We start from the raw sequence: 13,024 nt of genomic DNA on the forward strand, positions 1-13,024 counted from the left end.
TCATATGATTCTAGACATATCAGTCATCATCCCAGGGCCCTCCGTTGAAGAGGTATTGATGAGCCAACTCCGAATATCCAGTTAAAAACTAATTTAAGGAGGTACTTACTGGTGTTAATCAGATATCCTATCTCCTCCTCTTCATCTTTCAATGGGACAGTAATCGCCCCTTCTTCACTCAAAAAAATGCATCCTCTTTCCCTTCCTCCTCTTATTTTACTGTAACATCCTCCTCTTTCACGCTGAACGAGTCTTCCTCTTCTTTCACTGAAACGTCTTTCTCTTCTTCTTTCATGGTAACAGCCTCAACCTCTACTTCTTTTTTTACAGTAACATCCTCCTCTTCCTTCTCCTCTTTCACTACAAAGTTCAGCCCCAGAGCTTCTTTCTCCGTCCAGCAGACCTCTTCTTTAACAGGAGGGGAGTAGTTTAGGGAGCTCATGTTCGGGGATGTTAGCTAGTTAGCTATCATTAGCGACTAGGCTAGTGCTAACTTAACCAGCCAGCTACTATAGCTGACTAATACAAAATAACGTAATATTAAATTGGTTAACAAGTAGATACGACAGACGTGTGTCTAAAACACAGTAGCTAAAATACACCGAAAGCGTATAAACAGCTTGAATCTTTCGGGTATGTTGGCTGGCAAGCTAACGAGGTGGTTGACAAGCTGTTTATGAAGAACCGTCCACTAGATTATACGTCACGCTAGCAGCATCGCCTGAAAGACGCACATCGCCGTCTGCTGACTGGAGGGGAAACACAGTTGAGAGAAATATTTTATTTTCAGACAAAGCTTATTTTACATGGATTTAATTAAATAATACTATTATATTGAGACATACAAAGACAGGAATGTGTTGATTGATTAGTGAGAATATATTTTTTTTTACTACAGCACATTTAAGGCAGTTTCATTAAGTCAAACTAAATCTAAATAAATAGCTAGCTACTGTAGGTCTATACTGCTCCTACATAGTGTAACAATATATCATGTGGGACGTTAAGGTAATGCTGTTGTTACACTGGTGAGTAGAAACTCATGCTTCCTACACTTTAACTTAAATATACTGTAACGATCCTGGGTTTATATGCGCAGAAATCGACTCTGCCGCACGAGCATGCGCCGGACCTCGGGCTAGAAGGTCGAGGGTTCGAGACCTGCTCCCTGCTGTTTCATAACAATACGTTTTACTCAACTGCGTTACCCACTCCAGTCAGCAGATGGCGGTCTGAGACTTTCATGCGATGCTGCCAGCGTGACGTAAAATCTAGTGGACGGAACGCCTCTTTCAACAGCGTCAACAGTTAGTCAACCACCTCTGTAGCTTGCTAGTCAAAATAGCCGAACCAATAAAGCTATTTAGACGCTTTAGTGTATATTAGCCACTGTGTTTTATACCCACTTCTGTCGTCTAGTTAGTTATCCGATTTAATTTCATATTTACCGTTGTTTTATTCGTCAGCCAGCGGGCTGGTTAAGTTAGCATTAGCCTAGCTAACTAACATCCCCGACCATGAGCTCACTAAGCTACTCTCCTGCTGAAGAAGAGCGTGTCTGCTGGACGGATAAAGAGGGTATGTGGCTAAACGTTGTCGTGAAAGAGGAGGAAGAGGATGTCAAAATACAAAAACAAGTAGAGGGTGAGGCTGTTACAGTGAAAGAAGAAGAGAACGACGTTTCAGTGAAAGAAGAGGAAGACGCGTTCAGAGTGAAAGAGGAGGAGGACGTTACAGTAAAAGAAGGGGAGAAAGAGGAGGATGCTGTTTTTGGAGTGAAGGAGGAGGAGGGGGAGATGACTGTCACATTGGAAGAAGAAGATGAAGAGGAGGAAACTGGATATCTGGGCTCGGATTCCCAAAGGCATGTTAAGGCATCCTATGGTTCTAACGATGAACGGGCCCCTGTTAACACTAGTAAGTACTGTCTTTAAAAAAATGTATTTAATTTATTTAACCTTTTTTTTAACCAGGTAGGCCAGTTGAGAAAAAGTTCTCATTTACAACTGCAATCTGGCCAAGATAAAGCAAAGCAGTGTGACAAGAACAACAATAGTGTTACACATAAACAAACGTACAGTCAATAACACAATAGAAAAATCTATGTACAGTGTGTGCAAATGTAGAAGAGTAGGGAGGTAAGGCAATAAATAGGCCATAGATGTGAAATATTTACAATTTAGCATTAACGCTGGAGCGATAGATGTGCAGATGGTGATGTGCAAGTAGAGATCCTGGGGTGTAAGAGGATAAATAACAATATAGGGATGAGGTAGTTGGGTGTGCTGTTTACAGATTGGTTGTGTATAGGTACAGTGATCGGTAAGCTGTTCTGACAGCTGATGCTTAAAGTTAGAGAGGGAGATATAAGCCTCCAGCTTCAGTGATTTTTGCAATTCTTTCCAGTCATTGGCAACGGAGAACTGGAAGGAAAGACGGCCAAAGGAAGTGTTGGCTTTGGGGATGACCAGTGAAATATATCTGCTGGAGCGCATGCTACGGGTGGGTGTTGCTATGGTGACCAGAGAGCTGAGATAAGGCGGGGCTTTACCGAGCAAGGACGTATAGATGACCTGGAGCCCGTGGGTTTTGCGATGAATTTGTAGTGAGGGCCAGCCAACGAGAGCATACAGGTCGCAGTGATGAGTAGTATATGGGGCTTTGGTGACAAAACAGATGGCACTGTGATAGACTGCATCCAGTTTGCTGAGTAGAGTGTTGGAGGCTATTTTGTAAATTTCATCGCCAAAGTCAAGGATCGGTAGGATAGTCAGTTTTACGAGGGTATGTTTGGCAGCATGAGTGAAGGATGCTTTGTTGTGAAATAGGAAGCCGATTCTAGATTTAATTTTGGATTGGAGATAGTGATGCTGGACGGGCAACAATCAGTTGAAGAGCATGCATTTAGTTTTACTAGCATTTCGTTTACTAGCTCGTTTGGAGGTTTGTTAACACAGTGGCCAAAGAAGGTCCAGAAGTATACAGAATGGTGTCGTCTGCGTAGAGGTGGATCAGAGAATCACCAGCAGCAAGAGCGACATCATTGATATATATATATACAGAGAAAAGATTCAGCCTGAGAATTAAACCCTGTGGCACCCACATAGAGACTGCCAGAGGACCGAACAACAGGCCCTCCGATTTGACAGACGGAACTCTATCTGAGAAGTAGTTGGTGAACCAGGCGAGTCAGTCATTTGAGAAACCAAGGCTATTGAGTCTGCCGATAAGACTGTGGTGATTGACAGAGTCGAAAGACTTGGCCAGGTCGATGAAGATGGCTGAACAGTACTGTATTTTATCGATGGTGGTTATGATATCGTTTAGGACCTTGAGCGTGGCTGAGGTGCACTCATGACCAGCTCGGAAACCAGATTGCATAGTGGAGAAGGTGTGGTGTGATTAGAAATAGTTGGTGATCTGTTTGTTAACTTGGCTTTCGAAGACTATAGAAAGGCAGGGCAGGAGGGATATAGGTCTGTTGCAGTTTCGGTCTAGAGTAGAGGTCGACCGATTATGATTTATTTAAAAATAAATGTACATATACACTGTTCAAAAAAATAAATGGAACACTAAAATAACACATCCTAGATCTGAATGAATGAAATATTCTTATTAAATACTTTTTTCTTTACATATTTGAATGTGCTGACAACAAAATCACACAAAAATTATCAATGGAAATCAAATTTATCAACCCATGGAGGTCTGGATTCGGAGTCACACTCAAAATTAAAGTGGAAAACCACACTACAGGCTGATCCAACTTTGATGTAATGTCCTTAAAATAAGTCAAAATGAGGCTCAGTAGTGTGTGGCCTCCACGTGCCTGTATGACCTCCCTACAACGCCTGGGCATGCTCCTGATGAGGTGGCAGATGGTCTCCTGAGGGATCTCCTCCCTGACCTGGACTAAAGCATCCGCCAACTCCTGGACATTCTGTGGTGCAACGTGGCGTTGGTGGATGGAGCAAGACATGATGTCCCAGATGTGCTCAATTGGATTCAGGTCTGGGGAATGGGCGGGCCAGTCCATAGCATCAATGCCTTCCTCTTGCAGGAACTGCTGACACACTCCAGCCACATTAGGTCCAGCATTGTCTTGCATTAGGGGGAACCCAGGGCCAACCGCACCAGCATTTGGTCTCACAAGGGGTCTGAGGATCTCATCTCGGTACCTAATGGCAGTCAGGCTACCTCTGGCGAGCACATGGAGGGCTGTGCGGCCCCCCAAAGAAATGCCACCCCACACCATGACTGACCCACTGCCAAACCGGTCATGCTGGAGGATGTTGTAGGCAGCAGAACGTTCTCCACGGTGTCTCCAGACTCTGTCACGTCTGTCACACGTGCTCAGTGTGAACCTGCTTTCATCTGTGAAGAGCACAGGGCGCCAGTGGCGAATTTGCCAATCTTGGTGTTCTCTGGCAAATGCCAAACGTCCTGCACGGTGTTGGGCTGTAAGAACAACCCCCACCTGTGGACGTCAGGCCCTCATACCACCCTCATGGAGTCTGTTTCTGACCGTTTGAGCAGACACATGCACATTTGTGGCCTGCTGGAGGTCATTTTGCAGGGCTCTGGCAGTGCTCCTCCTGCTCCTCCTTGCACAAAGGCGGAGGTAGCGGTCCTGCTGCTGGGTTGTTGCCCTCCTACGGCCTCCTCCACGTCTCCTGATGTACTGGCCTGTCTCCTGGTAGCGCCTCCATGCTCTGGACACTACGCTGACAGACACAGCAAAACTTCTTGCCACAGCTCGCATTGATGTGCCATCCTGGATGAGCTGCACTACCTGAGCCACTTGTGTGGGTTGTAGACTCAGTCTCATGCTACCACTAGAGTGAAAGCACCACCATCATTCAAAGGTGACCAAAACATTTGCCAGGAAGCATAGGAACTGAGAAGTGGTCTGTGGTCAACACCTGCAGAACCACTCCTTTATTAGGGGTGTCTAATTGCCTATAATTTCCACCTGTTGTCTATTCCATTTGCACAACAGCATGTGAAATGTGAAAGTGCGAGTCATAATTCCCATGACATCTAGCAAAATCTGAAAAGCGTTTCCTTCATTTATTCCATAGGATATTTTTTAGATTCACTTAAAATAAGGTCTGTGTTTCGTGTAGGCTTACACCACCGTGCCAATTTTATAACTGTTGATATCCATAGGACAAGGTAACTCTGATCAATATTGGCTAAATATAAGCAAAGATAATTTTTTTGTAGAGTGGATTTATGAAAATATGTTGACAAACGTTACCTTATCCTAGTGAGATTTACATGGGTATCATGTTTCTGGACAGGTGGATTTTTAAAAGTATAAACTCAAATTGTTTGTGCACAGACCTGGATAGTATGACAGAACTCTGCATGGCTCTCTCTGCAGTAGATTGCAACTCCGCCCCCTTTGGCAGTTCTATCTTGTCGGAAGATGTTGAGAATGTAAATTTCAGGAATTTTGGTGGCCTTCCTAAGCAATGATTCAGACATGGCTAGGACATCAGGGTTGGTGGAGTGTGCTAAAGCAGTGAATAAAACAAACTTAGGGAGGAGACTTAAAAATAGAGGAGTCTTAAAAACAGAGAAACAAACTCTGCAGTTTTTGAACTAATGTGTGGTGTTAAAGGGGAAATATTCAATAGTTACATCTAGATTTAGACTTTTTAAATTTGTTCATTTGTAGCCATCGATTCTTGAAGAACATGAAACATGCCTCAAGAGCTTAGTTCGCCTAGTTTTCACTCCTATGTTTAGAAACAATGTAAACCAACACTGTAGCCTCAACATGGTTAAAATGATAATGTTGATATCATGGATGGTCATCCATAGGTCTGTCTATGAATTTGAGAGTAGTTACATTTCTCCAGCCCCATCATCATCTTATGACCAAAACAGTGGTGGAATGACATCTTTGTTATTGTTTCAACTGCAGATTTTTCTGGGGAACTGTACCGTTCTCAAATTCATAGAGAAAGCTATTGTAGCAACCGTAACCCAAAACCTAGCGACCTCGTCAAGAAGTTCAGACATCTTGGCGAAACAGTCATAAGGTGTTAGCTTGACAGTCGCTGGACTCAGCTCAGGGCTACCCCATGAATTCACTACACTATGAATACAAGGACTGGTCATCCATAAGGTCAAAATCATAGTTTTAACCAGGTTTCGAGGCTATACAGTGGAGTTATGCAATCTTTTGGTTATGTTTTGGTTTCTGATGGTGTAATACAGTTGAAATATTTGAAGCATTTATAAGTTACACTACTGTTCAAAAGTTTGGGATCACTTAGAAATGTCCTTGTTTTTTAAAGAAAAGCTCACAAGTCCTCAACTGATCGTTTACATTTACATTTACATTTAAGTCATTTAGCAGACGCTCTTATCCAGAGCGACTTACAAATTGCTTCATTAAATAGTACCCGCAAAACACCAGTCTCAATGTCCAAAGTGAAGAGGTGACTCTGAGATGCTGCAAAGAAAAAGCCATATCTCAGACTGGCCAATAAAATAAAAGATTAAGATGGGCAAAACAACACAGACACTGGACAGAGATATGTATTTTTCTTTGCAACTCTGCATAGAAGGCCAGCATCCCGGAGTCACGTCTTCACTGTTGACATTGAGACTGGTGTTTTAAAGAAGCCGTTGAGCACTTGTGAGGCGTCTGTTTCTCAAACTAGACACTCTAATGTACTTGTCCCCTTGCTCAGTTGTACACCCGGGCCTCCCACTCCTCTTTCTATTCTGGTGTTAGGTTCAAATTTTTCTGAGTAAATTACTCACGGACACCAGAGTACCTTAACCAAGTTTAATTCTTCCCAAAGGGTCGTTACAGCTGTAATTCATACAAAAACATGTTCTCACCATCACAAGTATATTATACCCCACTTTGGACACTCCTCCTCTCCAATCCTTACATCTTCTGGTTCGACAGGAAGAGGGTAACAGGATACCAAACCCTTATTACTCCCTTCAGGGTATCTGACCCGACCTCCTGACATCAACCCCTCCTTCGCCTAATCCACAGATGCCCATCCGCTTCCCCTATAGCAATCCTGTGATCTCCTCCCGTCCACCCAGCACATTCCACAGCCACTCTGTCTTTCTACAGATCCACTCCTTTATATACTCTGCGTCTGATCTATCATGTCTTTAATATTTCAAAGTTTACCCCCGAATCCAACATTGGTTAGGGCCCGTTTGCACTGTTCTCTGAAGGGAGTAGTCACAGCGTTGTACGAGATCTTCAGTTTCTAGGGGATTTCTCCCATGGAAGAGCCTTAATTTCGCAGAACAAGAATAGACTGACTAGTTTCAGAAGAAAATTCTTTATTTCTGGCCATTTTGAGCCTGAAATCAAACCCACAAATGCTGACGCTCCAGATACTCAACTAGTCTAAAGAAGGCTAGTTTAATTGCTTCTTTAATCAGAACAACAGTTTTCAGCTTTGCTAACATAATTGCAAAAGGATGTTCTAATGATCAATTAGTCTTTTAAAATTATAAACTTGGATTAGCTAACACAACGTGCCATTGGAACACGGGAGTGATGGTTGCTGATAATGGGCCTCTGTACGCCTATGTAGATATTCAATTAAAAAAAAACAGCAGTTTCCAGCTACAATAGTCATTTACAACATTAACAATGTCTACACTGTATTTCTGACCAATTTGATGTTTGATGACATTTCTTAGTGACTCCAAACTTTTGAATGGTAGTGTATATTCTTCAAGAATCAATGGGTATATAGTAAATGGGTCTTTCTATAACTGCCAGTGTAGATTTCCTGTGGGGGTCAAATTATTACAGCTGTTGACAAGTCGTTGTATTCAAAGACCTCAATGTCTTGCCAGGTGGGTGCAAGGTGCTGTGTTGTTGTTGTCTGCTGCCAGGACTTGTGTGATGGCCTTTTCCTGCTCCAGGACTGTTTCCATCATTTGCAGTGGAGATCCCACCTTATCAGGGATTCTGTGATGAGCTTATTGAGGGGCAGGCTCAGTTTATCCTGTGGACTTGTCAGGCAGGGCCTTCTGCTTCTTCCAACTACAGGAAAATGTGCTGACCACTTCCTTGCATTTAATCCATCTATAGATTTACTGTTGTGATTAAGAGAGCTATAGAAAACAGGATAATTTATATAGTAGGATATTTATTATTGAAAGAGAGAATATATTGAAACCAGAGGCTAATGTATTAATTATAAATAAAGGCAATGTAATGTTTGGATATTGCACACATTTACATATTACAAATATGATGGATTTGCATAGTGGTATATATTCTGCTTAACACATAAGAAGGATCAGGCAGTGTAGTCAGCTATCACGTTAAACAGAGGAGATAAAGAATACAATAGTTATTCTGCACTTTAAGTTATGCTGTTTTTAAGTGAGGTTATTTTTCTACCTGCTCTGTGTTTTGGACGTTTAAACTTACCAATAGCAATGTGTAGACTGTGTCTTGTCCATTTGTTCAGCTCCAATGCTTTGACCGTGTTCCATCCACTGTCTTGTCCATTTGTTCAGCTCCAATGCTTTGACCGTGTTCCATCCACTGTCTTGTCCATTTGTTCAGCTCCAATGCTGTGACCGTGTTCCGTCTACTGTCTTGTCCATTTGTTCAGCTCCAATGCTGTGACCGTGTTCCGTCTACTGTCTTGTCCATTTGTTCAGCTCCAATGCTGTGACCGTGTTCCGTCTACTGTCTTGTCCATTTGTTCAGCTCCAATGCTGTGACCGTGTTCCGTCTACTGTCTTGTCCATTTGTTCAGCTCCAATGCTGTGACCGTGTTCCGTCTACTGTCTTGTCCATTTGTTCAGCTCCAATGCTTTGACCGTGTTCCATCCACTGTCTTGTCCATTTGTTCAGCTCCAATGCTGTGACCGTGTTCCGTCTACTGTCTTGTCCATTTGTTCAGCTCCAATGCTGTGACCGTGTTCCGTCTACTGTCTTGTCCATTTGTTCAGCTCCAATGCTGTGACCGTGTTCCGTCTACTGTCTTGTCCATTTGTTCAGCTCCAATGCTTTGGCCGTGTTCCATCCACAGTTGGTAGTCATACATACTTGACGCGACTCTTTCAAGCCCCAGGATGAAAGTGCCTACCTCAGCCCAGCTGAAATTATTTATCCGATGTGTTCATCTGGGAAAGAGGAGGGCTGAAGGTGTTTGCTTTGCAGCTTCCAGTTGTCGTCAATGTAATGAATTATGGGGCTAATGTATGGCTCTGTGGTCCAGCTTGACCGTAAGTCGGCAGTGGTAGAGAAGAATGAAGCGTTACGGATTTCCTTGGCATCTCTGTCCCGACATTCTGTGTAGAGTTCTGGCAGACATGTTTTCCTGAAGTATTTACGGCTCGGAATCTCGTATCTTAGGTCTAAAGTTCGAATCAACTTTCTGAAACCGTCTTTCTCCAAATATAATTGGTTCTATCTCTTTCGCTATGTGATACGTAATTGAACCCGTTATCTCAATCCACTTCTTGGTCATCTTGTCAAAACTCCCTAGAAAGGCCAAAACCTAGGAAGAAACTTAGAGAGGAACCAGGCTATGAGGGGTGGCCAGTCCTCTTCTGGCTGTGCCGGGTGGAGATTATAACAGAACATGGCCAAGATGTTAAAATGTTCATAAATGACCAGCATGGTCAAATAATAATAACCACAACCAGAACAGTTGAAACTGGAGTTTCAGCACGGCCAGGTGGACTGGGGACAGCAAGGAGTCATCATGCCAGGTAGTCCCGAGGCATGGTCCTAGGGCTCAGGTCCTCCGAGAGAGAGAAAGAAAGAGAGAATTAGAGAGGGCATACTTAAATTCACACAGGACACCGGATAAGACAGGAGAAGTACTCCAGATATAACAAACTGACCCTAGCCCCCCGACACAAACTACTGCAGCATAAATACTGGAGGCTGAGACAGGAGGGGTCAGGAGACACTGTGGCCCCATCCGATGATACCCCAGGACAGGCCAAACAGGAAGGATATAACCCCACCCGTTTTGCCAAAGCACAGCCCCCACACCACAAGAGGGATATCTTCAACCACCAACTTACCATCCCGAGTTGTCCTGCAAATCACCTTCAATACGTTATTTTATTTTACTTCAGGCATCACCTTTTACCTCAAACAGTACATTTCTGTTGTTGTGGGACTTTAACCATCTTTCTGACTTTCACACAGGAGAGAGATGTGACTATCGTGGATCCTCTGGGGAGCCTCAACAACATCATGATGCTGACAAGGCAGAGAAGAGTCTCTCCAGATCAGAAAACCTCAAAAAACACCAGCAGAGACCCAGAGGGAAGAAATCTCACTGCTGCTCTGACTGTGGGAAACATTTCAAATTTTCATCAGAACTTAAATTACATCAGAGAACACACACAGGAGAGAAACCTTATAGCTGTACTCAATGTGGGAAGAATTTTACTCAGTCAAGCAGCCTGATAGTGCACCAGAGAACACACACAGGAGAGAAAAGTTATAGCTGTACTCAATGTGGGAAGAGTTTTACTTCATCTGGCTATCTGAAAATACACCAGAGAGCACACACAGGAGAGAAACCATTTAGCTGTACTCAATGTGGGAAGAGTTTTACTACATCTGGCTATCTGAAGATACATCTGAGAGCACACACAGGGGAGAAACGCTATAGTTGTAATCAATGTGGGAAGTGTTTTACTCAGTCAAAGGGCCTGGTAGTACATCGTAGAACACACACAGGAGAGAAGCGTTATAGCTGTGCTCAATGTGGGAGGAGTTTTACTCAGTCAGGCAACCTGAAATCACACCAGAGAACACACACTGGAGAGAAACCTTTTAGCTGTGATCAATGTGGGAAAAGTTTTATCATATCTGGCGATCTGAAGATACATCAGAGAACCCACACAGGAGAGAAACCTTATAGCTGTAGTCAATGTGGGAAGAGTTTTGCTACATCTCGCTATCTGAAGATACACCAGAGAACACACACTGGAGAGAAACCGTATAGCTGTAATCAATGTGGGAAGAGTTTTGCTGCATCTAGCTATCTGAAGATACACCAGAGAACACACACACAGGAGAGAAACCATGTATCTGTACTCAATGTTTGAAGAGTTTTACTCAAACAGCCTGATTGCGCACCAGAGAAGACACACAGAAGAGGAATCCCATAGCTGTACTCAATGTGGGAAGAGTTATACTCAGTCAAGCAGAGTGAAAGTGCACCAGAGAACACAAACAGGAGAGAAAAAACCTTATAGCTGCGATCAATGTGACAAGATACTCTGATTAAAGATCTCTGATCAAACATCAGAAAATGCATACATGAAGGAGTTGTTTCATGAACCAGTGAAATAATGTCACAATGTAGAATGTTTTAACATTGTAGAATAAGTATTTTAATGATGTCACAATGTAGACCAGGCTCTGAATTGAAAGAGTACTATTAATGAGATTTAACAAAAAAGAGCTGTATTACTTACCGCCTTGGCGACCCATTTTAAGCAAAATGTATCTGGCTGTTTTCTACAAATTGTCTTCTAACCAGGGATGGACACATTATTCCCAGATTCCGTGTGGTTTTTGAGCTGTTAGTTTTAACAGGACTCGGCACAACTGATTTCAACAGGATATCGATGAGTGATGACAAATAAGTGTTGTTTCTCTTTGTTTAGCGACCCCTACATTTAAATGCATCACTCCAAAATGTAGCTGACTGTCTTCTGCAGGTTGTCTTCTAACCAGTGAGGTAAAAGATATCTCCATTTCCATGTTTTTTTTTGTTTTGTTGTGTTAGTTTCAAGACAGGTTCAACCTGATTTCCCCCCAAATCGATATGCGTTGCCATGAAGCTTAATTTATTTTCACTGCACATTTTTCCCTATTGGAGATGAGTTTTGTTTGAGCTCGTTCCAAGGGAAAGAGAGTTCTAGAAGCTAGTGAGTTTTAGGACGAGAGTTCCAGAAGCTAATGAGTTTTAGGATTCTATAGAAATGATACGATTGTATATTATTATTTAGAAATACATGTTTTTAATTGTTCCCAGCCAGTAGACACCATGTTTATATTGTAGAAGGCGAAGCATTTTAGTTGATTATATTGTGAAATGGAAGTTGTTTTCTGTTTGTGGTGAGCAAACTTGTCCATCAAAAATATAGGATATATTTGTTGTCTTAAAGGGGAAGATTTTACAGGCTTTGGTTTTTCCATTTATGTTTTGAGGTTGGACTTTGAGAACTCTCTTCTTCCTAAACGTATAGCACGTTAGCACGTAGGACGCACTGATTGGTGTCACCTCGTTAGTCACTATGTGTTTCACCTGAGCTGGTCCAGGTTCCATTTAAGAGTGTCTGGCCCAGTGCTCCAGTTGTCTTGATAGATGTGGAGAGTCAACGCCTTTAGTTGCTCCACCTTTTTGGTGTGTTTTTTTTTTTTGCCTCTTCTTGATCAGATTTAGTGGGTCTCTTTTATGTCCCAGTTGTTGTTACTAGTCAATTTTCAGTGGACACCCCCATAGTGTCTTTCAGAGTCACTCCTAAAAAACAAGCTTATATTTTGGGTTGGATGTTGCATCCAATTAATATTTTAATCAATGGACTTTCCTTAGAATGTTCATTAGTTGTTAGTCTTCTGTTTGTATACTAAATATTTCTGTTTATTTTCTTTATTTTTTCCATGTGAAGCCATTGTGTTGCATCCATGTCTGAAATGTGCTGTATTAATAAAGCTTGATTTGATTTCAACAAATGAACCCAATGACTGGCCAATCAACAGACTCTTGGTCCCTCTTAGTATGGAAAAACAAAAGTATCAATCCCACTTTTCCAGCCTGCAGAAGGTGTGGTGGAGTGGTAAACACCACCCCCGGCTCTACCAGGGGCTTGAGGTGGTCTCCCGCAGCTCTGCTTATGTCATGTTCTGTGGCCTTGCTGTTCAATTTTTTGACTGCCCCTGCAATACAGAAAGAAACACATTTCGTCATATTATATAAAACACTCAAAGTAATGGATATAGAGCATCTATGACCTCAGTTACACCTGGCACCTA

The 13,024-nt window shown here is 42.5% G+C and overlaps 1 protein-coding gene across 1 annotated transcript; it reads left to right on the forward strand.

Annotated features, from left to right (window-relative positions):
• The first annotated feature begins 1,286 nt into the window (after positions 1-1,286).
• LOC118386784 (zinc finger protein 180-like) lies at positions 1,287-11,245 on the forward strand. Its single transcript, XM_035774623.2, has 2 exons — positions 1,287-1,917; positions 10,178-11,245. Exons 1-2 carry the CDS (start codon positions 1,518-1,520, stop codon positions 11,086-11,088), a joined length of 1,311 nt encoding a protein of 436 aa, XP_035630516.2. The 5' UTR covers positions 1,287-1,517; the 3' UTR covers positions 11,089-11,245.
• Positions 11,246-13,024: the final 1,779 nt, after the last annotated feature.

This window comes from Oncorhynchus keta, chromosome 8 (genome assembly GCF_023373465.1).
Source record: "Oncorhynchus keta strain PuntledgeMale-10-30-2019 chromosome 8, Oket_V2, whole genome shotgun sequence".
NCBI lineage: Eukaryota > Metazoa > Chordata > Actinopteri > Salmoniformes > Salmonidae > Oncorhynchus > Oncorhynchus keta.